Source organism: Balaenoptera ricei, chromosome 4, assembly GCF_028023285.1.
Source record: "Balaenoptera ricei isolate mBalRic1 chromosome 4, mBalRic1.hap2, whole genome shotgun sequence".
NCBI classification, from domain to species: Eukaryota; Metazoa; Chordata; class Mammalia; order Artiodactyla; family Balaenopteridae; genus Balaenoptera; species Balaenoptera ricei.
The window spans coordinates 27,924,329-27,938,317 of NC_082642.1; the positions used below are offsets into that span (position 1 = coordinate 27,924,329).

At 37.2% G+C, this 13,989-nt stretch overlaps 1 protein-coding gene across 7 annotated transcripts in view; it reads right to left on the reverse strand.

Annotated features, from left to right (window-relative positions):
* ATP2C1 (ATPase secretory pathway Ca2+ transporting 1) overlaps positions 1-13,989 on the reverse strand; it is a 116,444-nt gene that overhangs the window by 62,954 nt on the left and 39,501 nt on the right. For all 7 annotated transcript variants that reach the window (XM_059920340.1, XM_059920343.1, XM_059920346.1 and 4 more), the window contains one exon: positions 412-522. In XM_059920340.1, coding sequence (XP_059776323.1) covers positions 412-522 — 111 coding nt within the window. The remainder of the gene's footprint in view (positions 1-411; positions 523-13,989) is intronic.

The following is a 13,989-nucleotide window of genomic DNA, read 5'->3' on the forward strand; positions in this document are numbered from 1 at the left end:
CTTGTACTTAGCTTTTACATTAGAAAACACATAAAAAAAAGATAAACTCCTAACTCTACTTATGTTAATAATTAAATTATTTTCCTAATCCAACTAATCCTCACACAGCACAAATAGTCCCTAGCAATACTAATGATCTAGAGCTGCACCGTCCAATCAGGTGATCACTAGCCTCATGAACCTATTTAAATTTCAATGAATAAAAACTAAATTAAATTAATTTCAGTTCCTCCCCTAAACTATCCGTACTTTAAATCCTCAACTGTCATGTTTAACTAGTGGCTACTGCACTGGACAGTGCAGAACAGAATATTTCTGTCATCACAGAAAATTCTACCAGATAGCACTTATCTATAGAGTCTAAGTGACTCATTCTACTATCCACTCCCTTCCTCCCCACCAAGCACTTACTTGGAGAATGCTTGCAACTTCAGTGACTGGTAATTCACTTGCTTTTTTTGATGTCAATACAGGAATCATTGTCTCATTTTCAGCATTAGGAATTTTTTGAAAACGTGCAACCTAGGAAATAAAACCAAAGGAAAAATATTTGAATATACTAAACAATTCTAATGCGGTCTAGAATAAATGAAAATTCAAACGTTCCCAGAAACCTTTTTTCACAGTTAGAAAACAAATATTTTCAGACTAATAATGAGTTTCCAGTCCTATTAAGATAATTTTATACTAATCATGTGCTATTCCAGAAAGCACATTTCAAAAATTAAGTCACCAGTGCTAGCTAGAACACAAAATAATTTTCACATTAAAAAAAAAAAAAAGATGCTATTTATACACCAGTGTAATGAGTAAAAAGTAAAACAGATGTCCTGTCTAGCAGATCCCAATGATTACATGGAGTCATAATCCTCTAAACTCATTACGTTTAACACGAGGGACAAGGAACAGCTAAGCTTGCTCCATTTTAACTACTCCTGTTGACCAGCTCATTTCTTAACTATACAGAAAGGACACCGGGCTACTCTACCAAAGCACCATGACAGAACATCAGACTTACAAACCCATTCTCAAACGAGGGGAAACAGAAAGCAGAGAAACCAGACAAGCAGAGGACACACAGGTGAGTGAAGGGGCTGTGAACAAGCAGAGTCACAGAGATGATGGTAACCATGGCACCTACTTGATGCAGCTTCATAAGCAAATATCTACAGAAAAGTGTTTAACACACTTCTAGAAATAAATCCCCAATCCAGACTTGAATCTTTATAGACAAAAAGTTTTGAAAAAGTATGAGAAAGGGAGACAAAAGCTCCACGCTGAAACTCTAGAGAAGAAAACATTTCAGCTGCCACACATCCACTGATTTAAACAATACTGAAACTGAAGTGATCATCTTATTGCCAAGATACAAATCTTTAAGCTTCCAGGTGAAATGTTTTCAACCTTGGATAATCAACATATTTAGGATAAAATATTTCCCTAAAAATTGTTTTTGAGGCAGCACTTCTTTAAGACAACAAATAAGGTCAAAAAAATAATAATTTAAGTTTCTATTATTATTAAAGTATTATTATAGAGACCTGTATCCATTAAAAAAAAAAAAAAACTTTGTACTTACTCCAAAAAAACAGTAAATAGCTATGGAAAAAAGAAAAGTATTTCCCAATGTATCCAAGTTCTGGAACAATCATATACACATTTTCTAATCTCATCTATTACAAAGGCATTGTTAAATATTTAAGTATTTTAAAGAAAAGAGCATAAAGTATTTTTCTTTTAATGAGAAGATACTAGTGACCAAAAATTCTGAGGAAATTGGAAACAGATTACCTTTCTTGACATGGTTATTTTACCTTCTGAGATCATTAAGAAGGATCAAATATGTTTACACTGCCTGCAGTAACAATGAGATTAAGAAAATCTTCTATTTCTAAGATTCACATACATCAGTTTCTTCATATATAATATGAGGATAGTGCCTAAGGTTGTTTGAGGATTACATCCATTAATACAGTATTTGACCCACTAGTAATAAACACTGAAATAGCTATTTTCTCCCAAAACTATTTAATATTTATACGCACATACTCAATAATATAATGAGCTCAATAAATTATTAAGGTTAGTAATGCTAGATTTGCAGTAATTCTTCTATTAGACATACTTCTATTAAACATATCATTAATATATTGGAAACTGCCCCCTCCGGTACAAGAGCCTTACTCACAAAAGTCTTTTTTAAAAGTTACCCTTTGGTAGTTGGTATATAAATAGGGTCTATGTTGGAACACACTTTAGATAAAATCCCTCAGGAGCATTACATGGGCCCAAAAGAGCTCAAAAATCTCAACAGAATGAAGTGAGACTATATTTGATTTAATAAAGGATAAGATAACTCTCTACATATATGAAGGGCAAGAGGGCAACCCCAAACCCAAAGGGTGAGTTTACAGCAGACCAACTTCAGGACTTAGAATGAAGAGTGCCAGATGCTGGGGGTGGTGGCAGAGGCTGGATGGCCATCCACGATAAGGACCGGTTTCCACAACAGAGGGAGGCCACATCCCAGTAAATTCTTGGCCAAAGGCAGTGATGTTAACTGTATTTATGCTTACTAGACTCTGTATCAACTTAAAATTATGAAATCATTAAATTTTAATCCTATTTTCTTTTTAAGCAAATGTTACAGAGATTTACCAACTCAAATGGGTTGTGAGTTATATAAATCATAAGAATATTTTGATTTGTTCATTTACTCTTTTAACAAACACCTGCCATTTATTGAGAATCTGACTCTGTGCTAGGCCCTTAGAATTTAAGAGAGAGCAAAATAAGGGGGAGGGCAAGTGGAGGGAAACAGAAGACAGGTATTAACAAAGGACAGCACAAATGAATGGAAACTGAAATGATCACTACTATGAAGGAGTCCACGGCTAAGGGCGCCTGCAATCAGAGACTACAATCAGGACAGGAAAGGTCTGATGAGGAAGTGATGCTGATGGAAGTGAGAGGCAAGAAGCTGCCTGAGGGAGGGGATGGAAGAACAGAAGGAACTGAATGTGTGAGGAAGGGGGAGCACGGCGAGAGTGAAGCACTAAAGATGGCCAACATTCATCCACTCACTCACTCAGTCCTTTGACACATAATCGATGCTTATTATTCTTGGTACTGGGGACACAAAAGTGACCAAACAGGTAAGAACTCTATCCTCATGGAGCTACATACCAACAGGAAGCAAAAGACCATAAATAATACACGATAAATGCTCTAGAAAACAATTAAGAAAAGGATAAGCAAGGGAGGAGTTACTTCATTTTATATGGTGGGGGGTGGTGGGCACCACAAGGAGGACCTCTCCAGTAAGGTGACATTTGGGCAGAGACCTGAAAGAAGCAAGGGAACCAGCTATTAGACATCTAGGTAGAAACGTCCAGGAGGAAGGTGGGTACGTGTGCACCTAGGAGAGGTCCAGGCTGAACCAAGCACGTGTCGTCATGAGCATATAAATGGTATTAAATCTGAGGATAAACATACACACCAGCACAGAAGAAAGGGAAGAGATCTGCAGGCTGACCCTAGGGCATCCTCCCAACAGACAGAAATCCAAGATGAGCTGTGACCAAGAGAAAAGACCAAGAAGGAGCAACCAGTGAGGTAAAAGGAGAACCAAGAGAGAAGCAAGTATTTCAAGGACAGTGTAACGGGCTGGGCCAAATGTTACTGAAAAGTTAAGATAAGAACTGAGAGCTGACCACAGGACTTGGTGACAAGGAGATAAATAAATGAGTTCAGTGTAGTATAGTGGGACCCAAAAATCAGGAGTGGGTTCAGCAGAAACAGCAGGAGAGAAGTTAAGAGACAGCAAGTATAAGTAATTCCCATTCTGATGCAAAAGAGGAGCAGGGAAATGGGATCATAGACAGAATGAAATGTAGGGTCATTGTTGGGTTTTTTTTTTTTTTAAGATGGAAGAAATAACATCATGTTTGTATGTTGATTAGAATGATAACTGACAACACAGAAGAGAGACAGGAAAACTGATAAAGCAATGTTCTGGACTAAATGAGAGGGGTGGAATCTGGCCAATTTTGAATAGGGCTGGTCTTAGATAAAGGGATGGACAGTTCATTCAGCTACAGATGGGAAGGCAGAGTAACACAAGTAGGATGCAGGCACATTGGTAGCTATGGTGGAGGGAGCATATTGAAACACTCCTCTGAGAAGTAACTGGATTGAAGAAATCAAGACAACATACAAAGCAAAAACAGGCTGAAGAAGTGGGTGGGGATCCTACAGGGTCCTATGGGCCATACTGTAGAATTTCTATATTGATCTTAAGAGCAAAAGGAAGACCTTGAACTGTGGTCTGAAAAATAATAATAATAAATAAAGGCTACAAGTTGGAAAATAAAAGGAGTGGAGAGTAAGAGTGGTGAGAATATGACCAGTCTGGAACCTATTACATAAGTCTAAACAACAGCTAAATGTAGCTTGGACAGGGTGATAAGGTGCAGAAATAGTAGAAGTAGAGGTAAAAATGACAGGACATGATGATGAACTAGATTTCTAGCTTGTCTTGTATGCTAAATAGTAACACTATTCACCCTGGTAAAGAATACTTGGAGACTCTTTTCAACAAATGGTGCTGGGACAACTGTATAACCACACAGAAAAGATTAAAGCTATACCCCTCCCTCACACCATATATAAAAATTAATTCAAAATGGATCAAAGACCTAAATGTAAGAGCTGAAACTATAGAACTCTTACAAGACACGGGCTTAAATCTTCTTGACCATGGCATCCTAGACATAATGCCAAAAGTACAAGAAACAAAAGAAAAAGACTGCACATCATCAAAATTTTAAAATTTTGTGCTGCAAAGGACACTATCAAGAAAATTAAAAAGATAACCCATGGAATGGGAAAAAATATCTGCAAGTCATTTATCTGATAAGGGGCTTATATCTACAATATATAAACTCTTACAATTCAACAATAAAAGAAAAAAGGACCAATAACCCAATTAAAAATGAGTAAAAGATCTGAACATATATTCCTACAAAGAAGATATACAAATGAGCAATAAGCACAAGAGAAGCTCCTCAACATCATTAGTCATGAGGCAAATACATATTAAAACCACAATGAGATAATACCTCACACCCACTAGGATGGCTAAACTTAAAAAGACTGCCAATAAGAAGTGTTGGAGAGAATGCAGAGAAACTGGAGCCCTCATATGCTGTTGGTGAACTGTTAAAAGGTGCAACCACTATGGAAAAGTTTGGCAGCTATTACGTATTATTATGCTATTATGCAAACATTTCAGCTTAAAAACAATCTCTAAGTGATTTAGTAATGCTTCAATTTTGAGAATTATAAAATACAAGTAAGTTCACAGAAGTTAAGTTGAAGGTAACCATCTTAACCACCTGAAATAAACCATTTTAAGAGATAATGTGTCTTTCACATGTTATTTAGAAGTTCACTGTCTACAGATTCAGGTTTCAGGGAAAACTTCCCTGAGCTAAGCCATGAAGAACGGACAGCAGAGAATAGCTAAAATATGCCAAGGAAGTATTCCAAACAAGAGATGAACACTACTAAAAGTCACAGCAATAGAAATTTAATATGTAAGTAGGCCAATCTGGCTAAAATGAAAGAACTGTTTTATTATGTACCTCTACCTCTACTAAATGACTCAGATCTACCCAGACAGTAAGACAAGCTATAAGTTTTTAATTGGATGCATTTAAAAACTGCAGAAACTTTCAGATCTTTAGGATGTTATAATTCAGTCAAATATGGGTCCTATATACATAGGCCCCATAACAGACCTACTGAACGCATATGTCCATTTTACCAGGATTCCCAGGTGTTTCACTCATATTTTTGAGTCTAAGCACCATTATCCATCAGTTTCCAATTCTTATACACATCAGAATTACATGAGGGTTGCTACAGACTGAACTGTGTTCCTCTCTATTCATAAGTTGAAATCCTAACCCCGCAATGTAATGGTATTCAGACATGGGGCCTCTGGGAGATAATTAGGTTATAAGGGTGGAACCCTCATGATAGGATCAGGGCCCTTAAAACAAACACCAGAGAGAGCCTGCATGTGCATGAGCGGGGCAGGCAGGCAGGCTCTCCCCTCGATCCCCACCCTGCCCCGCTCCCACCATGTGAGGACACAACAAAAAGATGACCAGCTGCAGGCCAGGAGAGGACCCTCACCAGCACCCTGATCTTCGACTCCCAGCCTCCAGAACAATGAGCAATAAATGTCTGTTGTTTAAGCCACCCAGTCTATGATAGCAGTCAGAGCAGACTAAGACAGGGGTCTTCTGTTTCTGTTTTAATCCAAGTGTCCAGGCCCCATCCTAGAGAGTGTGAATTATTAGGTCTGGGGTGAAGCCAAGACATTTATTTTTAAAAGCTCCCCAGGGCAGGTCTAATGTGCAGCCAATGTTGATAATCACTGGCCTAGACAATGGGGCTGAAAGGCACGGTTAGATTAAATATGAACATTATAATATTTTATTTTTAAAAGGTAAATACCTTCTAAAATGAGCTACCACCAGAAGTTTATACACTATCCCTGAGGAAAAATTAGTTTTACAAATTCTGTTACTTCACTCAGCACATGAGCAGAAATCTGATTTTTAAAAGAAAGTCAGCAAAGGTAGCCCAAATTACCCAAAAGAAGTCAAGCCATGGGGGAAAACTGAAAATACTTCATCCCTGCCAAGTTGGGGAGTTATTAAACAGAGTTATTAAAATTTTTCAGGTCAACTCTTTGACAGTAAGTTTTCCAAGTTTCACTTGCAAGTAATCAGAAAGACCTCTAACGCCCAAGAAAATCAAGTCTACCAGGCATTGAACTTGAACGAACCAGGCACCTCTCCACAGTTGTTTAATAACTATAGCATAGGAAAGCAGGGCTATCCTGGGAACTCTAAAGGCCAAACCATACAATGCTATTATAAAAATGTGAAGAAGGCATACACAGGCAGAAGAAAACAACAGTGACAAAGCAGTTCCAACAACACTGAGGACAGCAGTTCCAAGAACTGCAGGTTCACAGTGATTTACAGAAATCAAGTAGACCTGCTCAACTGCTTGCTGATTAAAGCCAAAAGTGAATGACACTAAACAATCCCACCTAGATGTGGTTGTAATTAGTAACACAGAGAAGCTTACGTGCATAAAACACACTCCAGGTAGAAGGGAGAATTTGGACTTTTGGTACCTGCAAGTCATAATTGTAAGAAAGGCCCATGGCACTATCATTAGAAATAGTAGTGAATTTTGGTCCCAAAGGTATTGACCAAATGACTCCACGTTTCTTTAACTGACCTTCTGGTTGAGAACAAGGCGGCCAATATTTTTCTGTAACCCTGTATAAGTGTTCATACCCACACCATACCACACTCAGCTGGCGGGGGTGGGGGGCGGATAACAGTAGAGTACAGCAGGTATCAAACCAAACATCCCCTTCAGAATGGGAAGACAGGACAAGGTCCCATGCCCACTCCAACTTCAAACAATAGTTTTGTTTTTATGTATTTTATGTTTTAGCTTTGGGGGAAAAATAGTATTTAAACAAAGAGTTTTACAGCTTTAAAGGGGGGGGGTTGGGAGAGGGGGTGAAACACTCTAGTATAGTGATTTTTCAAACTTACTAGTTTCAGGTCAACTCTTGACAATAAAAATTTTTCAAGGTTCACTTGCAAGTAAACAGAAAGACACTAGTAATCAGAAAGATTACTAGTGAACCTCAGAATCACCTGGAGGGCTTGTTAAAACACAGGTCACTGGGCCCCAGCCCGAGTTTCTGAATCAGCTGGTCTTGGGTAGGTCCAGAAAGTACATTTCTAACAAGTTCTCAGGGAATGTTGATGATGCTGGTCCAGGGACCACTGCTCTGGTCAAGGTCAGACTTGACTAGATCCCAATTTATAATCCCAATTCTATGTCTTGCCATCTCTGTGTCCGAGAACAAGTTACTAACTTCTCCGTGTCTTTTTTTCTCAGTGGAAAATCGAAATATTACCTATTTTCATTTCAACAAGAGCTAAAAGAAACACCATTTATAAAAGTGTGTAGCATGGTGCCTAGCGTGTGGTTCCCTTCCCCTAAGGTTAACACTAGTGATGTAACATTTATGCATCTGTCTCGCCCCCACTCTAGATCTTCACATGAGTATGACATGGCTTTTGTCATCTTGGTACCCTCTGCGAAGCTCTTAACAATATCCAGCATCAGAAGTACTATTTGAAAAAAAAGAAAATACTGGGATTTTTCTTAATGGACAATTACACAGCAATAGAATAGTGTTACCCTGAGACATACCTATGCCTCTTAAATGATCTTTCACTGAAAGTACAAAAAGGTGACAGGACTGATCAGAAAGAGTGTATGTAATCATCCACAAATTTAGTCTACTATCTTCTACAAGGACTAGCAAGTCCATGTATTTCACCTTTGAAAGTGTTGAGATTAAGGTTTCCAATTGCCAGACACTATTTTATTGGCAAATGTAGCAGCCATGCAAGCAGGAAAAGTCAGCCTGTCCCTGATGAAGCTCTCCAAGGATCAGACTGCTGGCATGGAGCAGAGCAGAAGCTGGCAAGTGTCTCGTAGTGGGCAAGTCTTATTAATAAGTGAGGTGTTTATCAAGAATACAGGTTCTGTAAGTATTCTTGGCAAAAAAATTAAAGTTGCACCCTGACCAGTGGTAACTAGGTCTAGAACAATGGTTCTCAACCCCAACTGTATGTTAAAATCACCTGGGGAGCTTTTAAAAATTCCTACAACAGCAAGAACTCCAGACCAATTAAATCAGAATCCACAGGAACGGTGCGTCCCAAGGATGGGTGGGTACCAGGGATAGTTCTTTTTTAAAAAAACTCCCGAAGTGATAACATACAGTAAGTGCTCTTAACCCATCCATCAATTTACAAGAAATACAGGAGATAGAGAAGCACATTAAATTACCTCAAAAGAATGTACTCAGCAAATTCCAGGCTGTGGGAAATTCTACAGAACAACCTGATTTTGTAAACAAACTACAAGGAAAAGAAAAGAAGGAACATTTTTAGACTAAGAGATATTTAAGAGATATTTACGGCCCAATTACAGTGTGTGGGCTGTATTTCAATCTTGATTCGAATAAATAAACTTAGGGGAAAAAAAAAATCAATCCGAGATCACAGTTGCATTTAACTGTTTTATCTCTTTCCTTAAATCTGGAACAGTTCCTCACTCTTTTTGTCTTTCATGACCTTGACACTTTGGAAAAGTACAAGCAGGGAGTACTGTAGTGATATTCTACAAACTACAACTTGGGTTTGATTTTTCTAAATGGGTGCAAGTGATGCATTTTGGGGGAAAGGGAAACACCACAGAAGTAATGTTGTATCCTCCTCAAAGCATCATTATCAAGAGGCATATGATGTTTGTGAGAAATGGAATACTGCCATATCAGTAAACAAAGGATTTCACAGTCATCATTGATTGCAGCCACCAGCCTACGGTGAGCTGGTGAGCACTGAGGAAACTCCAGCTATGAAAGCACAGGATACTGGCCCCAGATAGCTGAGGTGCGTATCAAAGGAATGATTTCAGTGCGCCCAGACTCATATCTTCCCATACAAAGAAAGGCGTTAAATTCCTTAATTTGGGATATCTGGTTTTCTTTAATTAATAATAATCTTTTGATGTCCAGACTACCTGCCCTTTGTTGCAAAACTCCTATATATCCTGGATCCCCCCTCCTCCTCCTCGGAGCAGTTCTCTCAGGGTTACTTGAGATGCTGCCTCCCGGGCTTGAAGTCCTAAAAATTCCCACTGAATAAAACATAACCCTCAACTTTTAGGCTGTGAATAATTTTCAGTTGACATTTATTATAGATTTGTCTCCCCAGAATTCATATGTTGAAGCCCTAACCCCGACGATGTGACTATATTTGAGACAGGGCCTTTAAGGAGGTAATTAAGGTTAAATAAAGTGGTAAGAGTGGGGCCCTAATCCAAGAGGACTGGTGTCTTTGTAAGAAAAGGAAGACCAGAAGCAGGCACACACAGAGGAAGGGCCACACGAGGTGAGAAGGCAGCTGCCTGCCGCCAGGAGGCCTCACCAGAAACCAATCCTGCCAACACCTTGATTTTAGACTTCCAGTCTCTAGAACTGTGAGAAAATGAATTTCTGTTAAGCCACCTAGTCTGTGGTATTTTTGAGTACTTCCTAACTTTCTGGCACCAAAAGATGTTCAAGCTTATCTTTGCATCTTCCTTGCCCCTACATTAGAATCAGTCCCTCCTCCAGGGAGCCTTAGTTCCTTTCATTGACAAACATTATTCGGAAGTGTCATGGCTTTAAGGCCTTCACCACAGGCTGAGTTAAGGAATATATACATATATGCACAAACACATATCTATATCAATTTTTATGTTTATCTGTAAATATGTTAAAAACCATGAGTCCATACTGAAGCTGCCAATGCCAATCTAACTCTACAGAAGTTCATTACAGCCTTTTCCCTTTCCTTATCTGGAACACTTTTCTCTTACAGTGAAAAACCTGACTTTCATTATTTCATTATCACCATTATATATATTTACTTGCTCTACTCTAGAATACACAGAGTAGTTTTGGAGTTCTAACCATATCACTGTAAAAAAAAAAAAATCTAACTCAAGTACAGTATTTGTGTACAGTTCTGTCTTTAGTCTCAAGTTTGTTTATAGTTCTTTTGTCAACAGCCTTATAGAGTCAAAACCCTGTATTCCTAAATTACTTAGGTTAGTTCTTCCCATGCCCACCCTTCAGTGTGGTTATGTTATTCATTTGAAATATAGTTAGGTTCATTTGTTTCTGTTTGTATTATTCCATTTGGGATTTGGGGCGTATTTTTTTCCCATCCTCTCCCCAATCCTTGTTAATCTTGTTTATTTGAGTATATAAAACATTAGTTTAGTTCTAACAGTTAAAACTACCCAAAACAGGTAAAATCAGTGAAGTGTCAAGCCCTCTCCATCCTTTCAATCTCTCTGTACCCCACCCTCTTTATGAAACCAATCTCATTTCTAGTGTATCTTTCCTATGTTTCCTTCTGTTCAAATGAGCATGTGTGTGTATATTTTCTTATTTCCTCTTCTTTTGCTTAGAGTAACATAACCTATATAGATATTCTCTCTTTCACTTAACAGTATATCCTGGAGATCAATTTATCAGTCAGAGTTCAGTTCAGATATCTTCCTCATTCTTCCCATAGCTGCGTAACACTCTGTTTTACACACACACACACACACACACACACACACACACTACATACACCATAGTTTATTCAACCACTCTCCTACAAAGGAGATTGCACACAATGACCCATAAATAACCCTGCATATGGAATTTCATATCTTTGGAGTTGTACCTTCAGGGAAAATTCCTACAGTTGAAACTGACAGGTCAAAAGGCAAATGCATATGTAGGGCTTTGTTGCATATTGCCAAATTCTCAAAGAGAGTTGTACCAGTTTGCCTTATCAGGAATGTACAATATGTGTCTGTTTCCTCATACCCCTGCCAATAGGATGGACTGTTATACTTTAATTTTTGTCAATCTGACAGCTAAAACATGGTATCTCAGTGCACTTAAATTTGCATTTCTCTAATTATGAATTTAAAATCATTTCATATGTTAGGGGCCATTTTCATATGCTGGGGCGGGGGAGGATTATCCTTAACGTATTTTGATCATTTTTCTATCAGGTTACTGTAGTATATTCTCTCAATTTTTAAGACTTATTTATATATTAGAGATCTCAGCCCTTTATCTTGATATAGTGCAGATATTTTCTTCTAATCTATCAGCTATCTTCACTATATGTTTTTTGCCATGCAAAAAAAATTTCATTTTAATGTAATAAAATTTATCAATCCTGTCTCTTACTTTCTTTGTATCCTGAGTCATTCTTGAAGACTCAATATTAAGAACATATTTTAAGAGCTAAAATGCCCAGTTCCATGAACTATCTGGTACTCAATAACTAAGGGCATAATGACTAAATATTACACGAGGTAGAACTTAGAAAGTAACTGCCAAACTTAACAATACAGAATCTTTAAAGAAAAAAAAAACAGTATGTCTTGGTCATAATTATAAAATTCAATGATCTACCTCACACAATATACAAATATTAGATCAAAATGGATCAGCTACCTAAATATAAGTACTAAAAGCCATAAAACTCTCAGAAGAAAACAGAGGATCAATCTTCATGACCTTGGATTCTTGACAATGGACTCTTAAATAAGACACCAAAAGCACAAGTAACAAAAAGAGAAAAAATAGATAAACTGGACTTCATCAAATTTTAAAACTTTTGTGTATCAAGACATTATCAAAAAAATGAAAAGACAACCTATAGAATAGGGGAAGTTATTACAGATTATTTATCAATAAGGGTTTAATATCCAGAATATATAAAGAACTCCTGAAACTAAACAACAAAAATACAAAAACCCAATTAGAAAATGGTCAAAGGACCTGAATAGACATTTCTCCATTTGTGTATGTATAAATGGCCAATAAGCACATGAAAAGATGTTCAACATCATTAATCATAATGGAATGCAAATCAAAATCATAATGACATACTACTTCATATATAGTATGGTGGCCAGAATTTTTTTCTTAATTTAAAAAAAAAGGAAAATGAGAAGTGCTGGTGAGGATGCAGAGAAACTGAAACTCTTGTTTATTGCTGATGGGACTGTAAAATGGTGCAGTTAATGTGGAAAACAGTTTGATGGTTTCTCAAAAAGCTAAACATAGAAAAATCATATGACCCAGCAATTCTACTCTCAGGTATAAACCCAATATATAATTAAAAACAGAGACTCATATTTGTAGACCAATGTCTAACGCAATATTATTCACAACAGCCAAAAGGTGGAAACAACCCCAGTATCCATCCACAGATAAACAGATAAACAAAATGAGGTATATACATACAATGGATTACTATTCAGCCACAAAAAGAAATGAAATTCTGATACATATACAACATGGATAAAACTTGAAAATATGCTAAGTGAAATAAGCCAGAAACAAAAGTACAAATACTGTATGAGTCCACTTACGTGAAATATCTAGAATAGGCAAATTCATAGAGGCAGAAAGTAGATTAGTGGTAACCAGGGGTAGGAAAAAAGAGAAAATGGGAAGTTATTATTTAATAGGTACAAGAGTTTCTGTCTAAGGTGAGGAAAAAGTTTTGGAAATACACAGTGGTGATGACTGTAAAACGCTGTGAATGTAATTAATGCCACTGAATTGTAGACTTAAAAATGGTTAAAATACCAAACTTTATATTAAATATATTTCACAATTTAAAAAATGCTTCGCACATAAAAATATTCCAATGATGTTACCATCCCTTCGAATCTAAAGAACTAGGTTATGACATTTACAAATTAACCAAGTGAATCTAGTTTATTACTCTGGCACACATTACTACAAATGTATGCAAGCAACAGAGAACGTTGATGGTTTGGTCAACTCCCTGTAGCTGAAACCTGCAATGCAGACTACACACACCATGGTCACTGTAACATCCTCAAATACCTAAGAGCCTAAAGGTAAAGGTTTGTTCTTCATGCATTCCTAAGACCTGAGTCAAAATGCAAAGGTGAAGGCTGTTCAAAATGAAAGCACAATCTGAAACAGTGGTTTCCATCAAAGTCCTGGTATTTCCTCCCCTAGTTCTATTCTTTCCAATTAAGTGTTTTATTGATAATTTAAATCTATCCACTCAATCTCAGTTTTTGCCTCACATATTACAACTTTCTCCCTCTTCCAAGGGAGACATTTTCATTGCCATGCTTATCTACTAATTCATCGTTACCAGATGGCTACGTACTTTCTTAAAATAAAAAATGTAAAAATAGTAAAGAATATGACAGCTACAATCCCACCAACCTCCCTTTCTATATATCTAGTTCATTATACATTCAATAATG